Source organism: Pongo abelii, chromosome 6 (assembly GCF_028885655.2).
Source record: "Pongo abelii isolate AG06213 chromosome 6, NHGRI_mPonAbe1-v2.0_pri, whole genome shotgun sequence".
NCBI lineage: Eukaryota > Metazoa > Chordata > Mammalia > Primates > Hominidae > Pongo > Pongo abelii.
This window is the reverse complement of record NC_071991.2, coordinates 248,743-260,319: the sequence shown is the minus strand read 5'-3', so window position 1 is coordinate 260,319 and position 11,577 is coordinate 248,743. Positions and strand designations below refer to the sequence as shown.

Sequence of the window (11,577 nt, the reverse complement as noted above, 5' to 3'; positions counted from 1 at the left end):
CCACTTCCTCTTCTCTACGTGTGCCCCCTGCTGGTCGGCACTGGGGCTGCTGCGGCTTCCTCTTCTCTATCGTGTGTCCCCTGCTGGTCAGCACTGGGCCTGCAGCCACTTCCTCTTCTCTGCGTGTGCCCCCTGCTGGTCGGCACTGGGGCTGCTGTGGCTTCCTCTTCTCTATCGTGTGCCCCCTGCTGGTCAGCCCTGGGGCTGCAGCCACTTCCTCTTCTCTGCTTGTGCCCCCTGCTGGTCGGCACTGGGGCTGCAGCCACTTCCTCTTCTCTGCGTGTGCCCCCTGCTGGTCGGCACTGGGGCTGCAGCCATTGCCTCTTCTCTGCGTGTGCCCCCTGCTGGTCAGCACTGGGGCTGCTGTGGCTTCCTCTTCTCTATCGTGTGCCCCCTGCTGGTCAGCACTGGGCCTGCAGCCATTGCCTCTTCTCTGCGTGTGCCCCCTGCTGGTCGGCACTGGGGCTGCTGTGGCTTCCTCTTCTCTATCGTGTGCCCCCTGCTGGTCAGCACTGGGCCTGCAGCCATTGCCTCTTCTTTATCGTGTGCCCCCTGCTGGTCAGCACTGGGGCTGCAGCCATTGCCTCTTCTCTGTCGTGTGCCCCCTGCTGGTCAGCACTGGGGCTGCAGCCATTGCCTCTTCTCTGTCGTGTGCCCCCTGCTGGTCAGCACTGGGCCTGCAGCCATTGCCTCTTCTCTGTCGTGTGCCCCCTGCTGGTCAGCACTGGGCCTGCAGCCATTGCCTCTTCTCTGTCGTGTGCCCCCTGCTGGTCAGCACTGGGGCTGCAGCCATTGCCTCTTCTCTGTCGTGTGCCCCCTGCTGGTCAGCACTGGGGCTGCAGCCATTGCCTCTTCTCTGTCGTGTGCCCCCTGCTGGTCAGCACTGGGCCTGCAGCCATTGCCTCTTCTCTGTCGTGTGCCCCCTGCTGGTCGGCACTGGGCCTGCAGCCATTGTCTCTTCTCTGTCGTGTGTCCCCTGCTGGTCGGCACTGGGCCTGCTGCCGGGGCCTCAGTGGCTTCGTTTTCTCATTTTCCAGCCACTGGTCTCCCTTGCTGCTCTCTGGGAGCTTCCTCAGTCTCGTCTTCTGTTCCTTCTATCGAGGCTTCATCCTGTTTGATTTCTCTGCCCACACTGGTGCACGAGAGCCCCTCCTGTTCCCTGGACCTCATGCCATCCTGTCTCCGCATCTCTGCTCTCAGCACAGTCTCCACACCACGTGTTTCCCTGTGGCTTCGTGTCTCTCACGCCAAAGGCTCTCACACGCGTGATGGTTCTTGTGTGTCCTTCCACAGCGGACATCAAGGGTGATGGTTCTTGTGTGTCCTTCCATAGCGGACATCAAGGGTGATGGTTCTTGTGTGTCCTTCCATAGCAGACATCAAGGGCCATCCACTCTGTCTGGACCATCAGCCCCACCCTTGCTGCCCCTCCCCTTACCCAGACTCCAGCCGTGCGTGAGCTGTCCTGGGCCTCGTGCACACCCTCCTCCCCTTGCTGTGGTTCCACGTTCCAGCTCCGTGCTGGCAGCACCACGTTTTATACCCAGCCCCGCTGTCATCTGGTGCCTGCGGGGACACCACACGCCTCCTCCCTGCCCCTCTGGGTCTTCCTCCAACACCCCACAGTGAAGGGCGCCCCATGCCCTGGCTGAAGTCAGATCCTGGAGGTCACACTTTCTCCTTCTCTTCTCCCCACCTCCAGCCCCACAGCAGGTCCTGCTGGTCTCTCCCGGGCCCTGGAATCTGCACACTTTCCCTCCTCTGTGGTTGGTATCCAGCTGTGGCCAGATGACAGCGACAGCTGCTTCTGCACGGAGCACTCCCCTCTATCAGTCCAGACTCCGCGGCACGTCTGTCTAAACACTAACTTAATTCTATCATGGCCGTGGGTCCCAACATTGGCACTGCTGGGCCAGCCCCATGTGGCAGGGTGGGCACGGCCGCTGCGTTTCTCCATCTGCGCCCCTGGCCCTGCTCCTGGAATCACTGCCTCCCGTCCTTCAGGCCCCTTGAAGCCCCTCCTGGAGGCTGCCTGCGTGAGTCTGCTCAGGACGCCGTGACAGCACCACGGACGGACGGGGTGGCTTCAACCACAGACGGTCCCGGAGGCTGGAATCCGAAGTCACTGCGCGGCAGGGCTGGTTCCTCCAGGTCTCTCTGTGGCTCGTGGACGTCATCCTCTCTGTGTCCTCACGGGGCCGTCCCTCTGTGTGTGTCCTGGTCTCCTCTCCTCATAAGGGCTCTCGTCAGATTGGACCGGGACCACCCGAACCCTCATGCCACTTAATCACGTCTTTTGGTTCAGTCCCAAACAGAGACATGGTGGGGCTGGCTCCAGCCAGTGGATGGTGGGGCCACAGCACCTCCCTGGCTGCCCCACACTCAATGTCTGCCTGGCTCATCCTCTGCCCTCACTGACTTCCTTGCCATGTGCAGGGAGCTGTGTGTGACCTGTCTGTGTGTTTACTGTGTGTCTCCCGCTGCTCTGTAGGATGGCAGTGATGAGGACAGAGCTGAGTCTCTCAGGCCCTGCTGCAGCCAGCCTGGGACAGCTCAAATGGGTGTCAGGGCCTTTGCGGAATGGACAGATGAGTGAATGCAGAGGCTCTTAGAAGAGGGGGCCACAGTGACCAGCCCCACAGCTGATTTCTTAGGGCTCCTGGGCCGTGTGACCCTGGCAGGTGGCAGCCAGGATGCTGGCTCCTGCCTCTGACCCTCACACGGTGCCAGCAGGGGAGATGCTGACCCAGGAGCCCAGCCCCATCTCTGCAGCCCCCACCTCACTCCTCTCAGCTTCTGGGGGTCCTCAGGGCAGGGAGAAGAAGAGGCGAGGGCCGGCTGAGTTCCTCGGCTGGGAGAAAATGGCGAGAGGACAGAGCTGAGTGTGTGGAGAGTGGAGCTGTGAAGCCGGAGCCAGGCGACGTGTGGGACGACTGTGGAAGGGAGGCAGAGCCCAGGGGAGGGCCAGGCCCTGCACTGAGGCAGGGAGGCTGGAGAGCCCAAGGTGGGGCTTCCACACCTCGCCCGCTTGTTTCCTTTGAGGAGTCCTCGTGGTCTGCAGTCCACCGCGAGTCTGGCCATCGGGGGAGCCTGCCCTACCCTCAGCTGAGCCCTGGGGCAACCGGGGTTCCAGGTGGGGCCTCTGTACCTCTTCCCAGCTCATGGGGTTTCAAGCACTGGGTGGACTGTTCCAGGAACCTAAATTGACTTAGGGATTGAGGGACTTTCCCTCTCTGAGCCTCAGTTTCCCCATCTGTAAACCCAGAAAAATAAAACCAACCTTGCAGTTTTGCTTTAGAGATGAGTAATGATTGACCTTGACAGCTTGGCGGGCGAGCAGCACAGAGAACAGTCGCCACGGGGTGCGGAGCGGCTGCGAGGAGACGGCTGGGGAGTGACAGTGAGGAAGCGGCTCGGGAGCAGTGGGCCTGCCCCCAGGAGCTGTGACTCCCACACTCTCAGCTCCAGGACTCTCAGCGTTCACTCTGCGCCGAGACCTTGGCCCAAGGGCTCTCCTTGCTCCATCCCGGGCTGGGCCTTCCCGGGGCTTGTTGGAAGGAGCCCAGAGTCTCCCCGGGGGCTCCTAGGAGCAGGTTTCAGGCCCGAGGCCGGCAGTGGGAAGGGGCTGGCACCCTTCACATTGCCCCTCACTCACCGCAGCCCCGGGGCAGCTGCCCCACGCATGGCCGCCCAGTGCTGCTGGAACAGCGGGAGCCGCCCATGCCAGGGCTACAGACAGGTGCCACCCTCGGGGCCACCGCAGCCTTGGGTTGTGGCCCCATCCTCTGAGAGCAGCCCAGGATGGACCACCCTGCCTTGGAGGTGGGGCCTCACCTGGCCTGTTTGCACCAGGGCTTGGCAGGCAGCCCACTCTGGCCCCAGCAGGCCTCGGGTCCAGGCCACCTTGAATGCCGACTCTCAGCCACGCCTGGTTCCAGGACTGGCTTTTTTTTGGAGAGGGGGTGGACAGGCAGCCACGCACCAGGGTGTGAGGGACCCGCCCTGTGAGGCCGACACATATCTGCTGTACCTTTATTGCACTTTTATCACATTGCAAACTATTCCACAAAACTCTGCAAAGGTCAGCCCACAGCTGCACACAGCCAGCCCTGCAGGACGTACTTGCACCAACCGTCCACAGCCAAGTCCGAGGTGGGCACTGTGGGCCAGCGGGCGGAGTCGCAGGACGCCTGGTCATCGGGTTCTCCGAAACCATGTCGGCATCCATCCACCAGCGCACAGGCCAGACGTCCAGCGAGAGCCTCCACCCATCCTCAGACGAGACTCTCCAGCCCTCCAGGAGCCGAGGCCCCAGGAAGGAGAAAGAGTTTTTACTTGAAGTAGGTCCCGAGTGTGAGAGCACTTGAGGGGTGAGCTTGGCCTTGAGGGGCCCCCAGAACCGGGAGGGCGGTCCTTGTGTTTGGTTTGGTAGGTGATCGGCGTCTGTGTACACGTCTCTGTTTATATACTTATTCATCATATATAAATACAAAATAGTAAATAAAGGCTCCTTTCCCTACAGAAAGGACGGAATGCCTCCGGCGCTGGCCGCCTCTCTCTGTGAGCACAGACGGTGCTTCCCTCCCAACCTTTTCTGGTCAAACACTGACAAAATGTGTCCTATTAGACCTGGGGAGCCTCGCCTCCTGTGGCAGCAGCTCCCGACTCCGGATGATCCCGTCCTGCCTCTGAATTCACTGAATTCACGACGGGCACGTGCGCTTGCTGGGAGGTCCGGTCCCTCTGGCTCGTCCCGGGCAGCGCAGCGGCCGGCGGACACTACCTTGCCGAGGCAGCTCTGTGCTCAGTGTCCAGGTCGTCCTCCACCACGCTGTGGAGCCCGTCCCTCTCCACGCAGTCCCGGACGGCCTTTAGCACGACGCGGAGCCGCCGGTCCAGGGCCTCCAGGTGCGGCTGGTACAGCACGGGCGCCACCCGGTCCCCCCGCAGAGACTCGGCCATCAGCAGGCTCAGCTTGTAGTCCTCCTTGGCCAGGAGCTGCAGACGCAGGTAGGTGGACTTCCGGATCCTGGGGAGGAGAGGGGTGTCAGGCCTGGCACGGGACAGGGGAGATGCCTGCCCACGGGAAAGCCAGAGAAAGTGAGAGGGAGATAGAGAGAGTGGGGGGAGAGACAGAGAGAGAAAGAGGGGGACAGAGACAGAGAGACAGAAAAAGACAGAGACATACACAGAGAAAGAGAGACACAGAGAGAAAGAGACAGAGGGAGAAAGGGAGAGAGACAGAGACAGACAGACAGAAAGAGACAGATAAAGAGAGACAGGCAGACCGAGACAGAGAGATAGACAGAGACAGAGAGAGACAGACACAGACAGAGATGGCAGAGACGAGAGAGACGGAGAGAGAGGGGCCTGCGATCCGACGCCTCGTCACCCGCTGGGCTGTGTGATCTGCTCCGGCATGGTCTGCCGCCTGTCATCTGCATAAGGGGTGAGGGTGCCCTTGCAGGATGCGGTGGCCGGTGTATTTCCCAGAGGGGCCCGGCAGGAGGATGGGGAGGTGAGGAGGGCGGCCTGCTCACCCAGGAGACTGACCCCGACTCAGCACATCCGCACAACACGGGCGCTGCCGTGCCTCCTTAGAGAAGTACAAAGCGTTTGCCCTGCAAGTCTGCGTCCCCAGCCAGGAAAGGGGGGAAAGGGGGTCTGAACCCCACAGAAGGTGGCAGTGGCAGTGGCAGAGACCGGCAGCTGCGCGGGGGAGCAGGGTCTCTGTGTCTCAGCTGGTGTCTGCCCTGGCCTCGAGTTCTCTCTGCACTGGGGTGGCGGGACGGACACAGAGTGGAGGCACGAGAGGCCTCGAGCTGGATGGGCCTGGGGCGGTGGACAGGTGAGGTCTGCGCCGCCAGGCTGCAGAGTGAGGGTGTGGGTCGAATTTGAGGCCTTTCCTCTCTCATATGATGGCCGGGGTGGGGTGGGGAAGGCTGCGGCCTCCTCTGTCTCCTGCGTAGTAGGGAGGAGGGTGGAGCTGGAGCCGGCTCCGGCAGGGGCTGTACCTGCAGCACTGCTGTAGCGGCACCAGGATAGAGAGCTCGTCATGCGAATACTTCCCAAACCTTCCAGAAGAAAAGCAGAATTGTCAAGGGCCCCTGTACAAGGTTCCTAACAGGCTGCTGGGCTGGGAACTGGGCCATGGGTCCACCTGCCTGTCCCCAACACCTCAGGCAGTGGGTCCACCCTGCCCATCTCCAGCACCCCAGGCAGTGGGTCCACCCAGCCCATCTCCAGCACCTCAGGCAGTGGGTCCACCCCGCCCATCTCCAGCACCTCAGGCAGTGGGTCCACCCAGCCCATCTCCAGCACCCCAGGCAGTGGGTCCACCCAGCCCATCTCCAGCACCCCAGGCAGTGGGTCCACCCAGCCCATCTCCAGCACCCCAGGCAGTGGGTCCACCCAGCCCATCTCCAGCACCCCAGGCAGTGGGTCCACCCAGCCCATCTCCAGCACCCCAGGCAGTGGGTCCACCCAGCCCATCTCCAGCACCCCAGGCAGTGGGTCCACCCAGCCCATCTCCAGCACCCCAGGCAGTGGGTCCACCCAGCCCATCTCCAGCACCCCAGGCAGTGGGTCCACCCAGCCCATCTCCAGCACCCCAGGCAGTGGGTCCACCCAGCCCATCTCCAGCACCCCAGGCAGTGGGTCCACCCAGCCCATCTCCAGCACCCCAGGCAGTGGGTCCACCCAGCCCATCTCCAGCACCCCAGGCAGTGGGTCCACCCAGCCCATCTCCAGCACCCCAGGCAGTGGGTCCACCCAGCCCATCTCCAGCATCCCAGGCAGTGGGTCCACCCCCGCCTGTCCCCAGCCCTGTATGTGGGGTCTTGGCCTCTGGCCTGGGGAAGGGTCCTGGTCAGCCGAGTTGAGACGGCTCCAGGGAGCGTCAGCCCACCATTTAGCTGTGGAGCCATCTTTACAGCCACACACACAAGCTATTGAGGTGCCCAAAGTCCATCTCTCTGAGGTCTCCGAGCCTGGGAATGGAATGGACGTCCTCCTGCCCGAGTTACTCGCCTCCGTGCTTTGCTTATTAGGGGTCACCCTCCCTGGTCACCAGGGTCTCACAGCGCCGCCCAAGACCACCCATGGCAGGCCAGCAGCAGCTGCAGAGGCCGTCTATCCCCGGCAGGCTGGCTCCAGGTCCCGCGTGGGGCAGAGGCCCATCTATTCTGCACGGTCCTGCTCTGCCTACCAGCAGCCTCTCCCAGCCTCCATTTCCCTGGTAACACCAGCTCTGCTAGGACTTGGTCTGCAGCGTTCCCGTGCCTCGGAGGTCCCGCTCCCGGGGTGGCCCTCCCTCCTGGTTGGGGCCTGGGGCCGCCGCCTGCATCTGGCTCTGAGATGGGCCTTTGTGACATTCCCATCCCTCCACTGGAGGATCTGCTACCCCCGTCCCCAGGGTCTCAGGTGGGCTGCAGTAGCTGGGAGGTGGCCGGCCCTTCCCTGGGTGTGCAGGGGCGAGGACAGGCTCACCCTCTTCCATTGTCTAAGTGGATGATGAACGTTTCATTCCCAAACTTCTCAAAAGTCTCGTAGTGGTGACGGTCCATGTTTCCTGCGGAGAGAAACAGAAAGTGTCACAGCTCGTGGGGAGCTGGGCCGGGTAGCCCAGAGGCCTCTGTGCTCTGCAGAGCGGCGTCTCCTCCTGCCAGCATGACCTCTAAGCAATCCGGCCCCTCCACAGCCCACGGGACCGCAGCTGGGCCGCGCCACGGACCGTGCCCTGCAGAGCCCTGCGTGCATCCGCTCCACGCAAGGCGGGTGACACGGGCACCCCATGCCCCTGCAGGACGTACCCATGAGGAAGTCGAAGATTGTCATGTCCATGACGTCCAGGATGCGGTGGCTGCTGTCGTAGGGCGGTGTCTGCTTCACCTCCTCGCAGTAGTCAGGGTCCACCTCCCACCTGCGGGGAGCCAGCGTGAGAAGGGGGGCCCAGGCCGGATTCTGGATAGCCCGGCGCGTGCCGTGGGGAGCAGAGGAGAAACACTGCGGCAGGGACCTTGGCGTCTGCAGATGGACCCGCCCCGGCCGCGCTGAGGCTGCATCAGTGGGAGCATGGGTGTGGGAGGGGACGGAGTCACTCTGCCCCGCCCCGGGGTGACCCCACCTGGAGCTGCCTTCAGCTCTGGGTCCTGTGTTTTTTGCAGAGTCTCTGTGGGGAAACAGGACCCGGGATCCACACTCACGAGGACAACGTGGGACGGAAAGAACAGGGGCCGTTTCTCCCGCAGGAGTGAGGAGAGGGACGGGGTGAGAGCAGAGCTCAAACGCTGAGGGGCCCCGATTCGAGGGCCCTGGTGGGCAGGCCTGCCCGGGTGAGGGAAGCACATGGAATTACTGGAGCAAGGACACCCTTTGCCACCGTCTCATCAGGAAGCAGTCGTTTCACACAGGCCAGCACCGCACAGCAGGCTCTGCACCCATCTCCGCCACCCCGTGGGCGCCGACCGTCCCACGCCCGCCCAGGCCCAGCTCCCTCTGCCGTAGGGTGGCCGGACGCCGGTCCCCTGGCCCCGCACTCACTCAGCCTTCTTGCGTTTGTGGTAGGAGCGCCGCCAAGGGTTCCGCCAGGTCTTCCTCTTGGCCAGGGACAGGTCGGGCAGGAAGGCCGCCAGCGAGCCCTCGATCTGGTCTGGCTTCCCGCACAGGGCGTGCTCCGTGGAGCAGTAGTAGGAGCACTCGCCGTAGAAGCAGATGTTGTTGGCTGGGGAGGGACGGGCTGCGGGTTACTGGTGCTTCTCACGGGCAGGACTCACCCACAGCTCCCCCATCAATCCCAGCAAACACCTCCACCCCACGGTACAGAAAAGCCAACCCACAGAGCTGACTTCCTGAGGCCACACAGCTCCCCAGAGGCAGAGCCCGGCCTGAACCCTCGAAAATCGGGGGCTGGTCTATGGAAACCCTAGGGCCAACGTTTAGTCGTTTAAAACAATGCATTCGTATTGTCAAAAAAAGTGAAGATACAATCCACAGAATGGCAGGAAATGTTTGCAAACCACACATCTGAGGATCTAGCACTTAGAGTGTTTGAGGGACTCTCATCACTCAATCACAACAAGACAAAACACCAGCGAATAAATGGGCGGAGGGCTTGAACAGAGGATTCTCCAAAGACGATACCGATGGCCGACAAGCATGAGAAGAGACGGGCGCCATCGTGAGGCACCACCTCCTGTCTGCTGGGACGGCTTCCATCGAAAGAGCAGAGAACAGCAGCTGCCGGCTGGGATGGGGAACAGCCACCTCTGTGTGCTGCTGGCGGGGGATGCACACGGCGCAGCCGCGGCGGAAACGGTCTGCAGCCCCCGATTGATTGAACACAGCGTCTCCATGTGACCCAGGAACTCCCCTCCCACGTAAACCCCTCAGGGAAGAAAAAACATCTCCGCACAAAAACTCAGACACGAATGCTCACAGCAGCACCGCTCACCACAGCCGAAAAAGAGAGAATCCACCCAAATGTCCATGAAGAGAGGAGTGGACAGGCCGGGTGAACGTGGTCCATCCACACGATGACACGAAATGAAGCAAGAAGAGGAATGAAGCCCTCACTGAACCCGAGGACCCTGTGCTCCGCGAAGGAGGCCAGACAGAGGAGGCCACACGTCGTACGACCCTCTTAATATGAAACGCCCGGAACAGGCAAATCCAGACAGACGGGGGGTGGGACGCTGGTCGCTGAGGGCTGCGGGGTGAGGAACGGTGACCGCCCGCTCACGGTATGGGGTTCCTTTTTGGGGTCAGAAAGACGTCCTGGATTTTGACAGTGATGATGGTCGCACGCCCTTGTGAATATACTAGAAACCACGGAACTGTATGCTTTTAAGTGGTAAATTTTGTGGTACATGAATTATACCTTAATAAAGAAAGAATAATTAGAAAAATCCAAGAGCTGTCCAGGCCCACTAGCAGTGCGGGTTCACTGCTCTGATGCTGGAGGCCCGGCTGACGGCGCTATTCCTGTATTTATTTGCTGATTAAATCCAGTTTTTCATGCTTTATTTGTTTGTGGAGATGCTCTGGAAAGCCTGGGGCTGTAGAACTTGTGAGAATGTGGTTTTGTTGGGGCCAGAGCCCCGAACCTCACTCACAGCCCCCGCCAGTCCCAGCATTCCTGCTGTCTGAGCACACGGCTGACGTCTCAGCCAAAGGGGCCCCTCCTTGAGCCATGCAGCCAGGCTGAGTGATTCCAGGGGTCTCTGGGTGTTCCTGGAGCCTCCAGGCTGCGGGGCAGGCTCCCCGTGGGATCAGAAGGCAGGTTCGGCAGGTTGATTCCCAGCGGAGTGAACAGGAGGGCGGCCGGTCCGGGCTGCCCTTTCTTAGCTGAAGAAGCTGAGGTTCGGAGAGGAAATGGGACGGGTGCCAGGCCGACCTGGCCCCCGCCACACCCCACGCACCCAGCAGCTCCCGGCTGGTCTGGCTCCAACGCCCCGATCACCTGCCTGCCCCCTCCTTCCCGCGCCCCCTCACCCCAGTGCCAACGCTGGGTCATTATTGTAAGAACGAACAATCAAGGAAAGACCAGCTGCAATCCCGTCTCGTGCTGATACAGATTAATCGGCAGCCCACAGGAGCTCCATTTCAGGAGGAAAATCTTCATCCGAGCGCTCATTGGCTGGAGGCTTAAAATTCGTCTGCTGTAACAGCCTCCCGTCCTCGCCTAAGCCGGTTTCAGATGGTATCGTGTTAAAAGAGAAAGGCGTTTCTCGGGCCCACAGCCATTCCTCTTTGCAGATCCAAATCGGGTATTAAAGGGGCCTCCCGGGTGGGGTTAGGAGGGCTCTGAGCTGTGTGACCTCAGGCAAGTGCCGCCCTGCCCTGTGCCCAGCCCCTCGCCCGGGAAGCGGGGGTCCCAGCAACGCCGGCATCGCGGGCTGGGAATTACACAAGGAAGCCGCGGGAAGGCAGCTGTCAAGGTAACGAAGGCTGCCCTGCCCTTGGAGGCGGGGGGGCTTTCTGGGAGGAAGGAGCGTGAGTCCTTTTCCATTTTAGTAATAACAAAAGACACAAACAGCAAGGAGAAAGCCAGGGTCCCGGACAAACCCAGGAGAGATCCTGCCTCCTCCAGTCACCCGGAAATGGCGTCACAGTTGGCCTCCCAGAGAGCGCAGCCTGGCAAGAGTGTGGCTCCCGGCAAGGACGAAGATGGCCCCTTCACCCTGTGGCTGGAGCGTCTCTGACCATTCCTTTCTCTGACTGTGTCGGGGCTGAACCGGCAGGAGGAGCGTTTTGCAAGGCGGACGTCTGCCATCTGCCACCCTGGACAGCTGTGCCCTGGACAGCTGCGGGCCCGGCGGACACTATTATTTAGGGCAGCGGCTCTGGCTGCCTGAACTGGGTCCATCGCTGGAAACGTGTCTCCTTCAATGTGCGTTTAAGCTGGACGCAGCAATGGAGAGAGTCCTGAGGACCGTCCTGCCCAGCCCAGACCACTGTGGCAGGAAAAGAGGTGAAGCGAATGATGGCAAAGACCTTCTGTCCAGGCTGTGTGGGGCTGAGTGGCTTCCGGAACTGCCGGGAACCTGGGCCTGGTCCTGGGGGCGGCTCACCTTGCGG

At 61.6% G+C, this 11,577-nt stretch overlaps 2 protein-coding genes across 2 annotated transcripts in view; both read right to left on the bottom strand.

The window, feature by feature from the left end:
• Window positions 1–376: 376 nt before the first annotated feature.
• LOC134761738 (uncharacterized) lies at window positions 377–1,109 on the bottom strand. The gene is given in 1 exon segment (XM_063725846.1): window positions 377–1,109. A coding segment is annotated over 1 exon segment (603 nt). The 3' UTR covers window positions 377–506.
• A 2,907-nt stretch (window positions 1,110–4,016) lies between these two features.
• Window positions 4,017–11,577, bottom strand: part of FAM20C (FAM20C golgi associated secretory pathway kinase) — a 67,562-nt gene continuing 60,001 nt past the window's right edge. The window contains exons 6-10 of the mRNA XM_024241259.3: window positions 8,542–8,722; window positions 7,812–7,921; window positions 7,489–7,570; window positions 6,015–6,074; window positions 4,017–5,029 (exon numbers count right to left, since the gene is read on the bottom strand). Coding sequence (XP_024097027.2) covers window positions 4,780–5,029; window positions 6,015–6,074; window positions 7,489–7,570; window positions 7,812–7,921; window positions 8,542–8,722 — 683 coding nt within the window. The 3' untranslated portion in view covers window positions 4,017–4,779. The remainder of the gene's footprint in view (window positions 5,030–6,014; window positions 6,075–7,488; window positions 7,571–7,811; window positions 7,922–8,541; window positions 8,723–11,577) is intronic.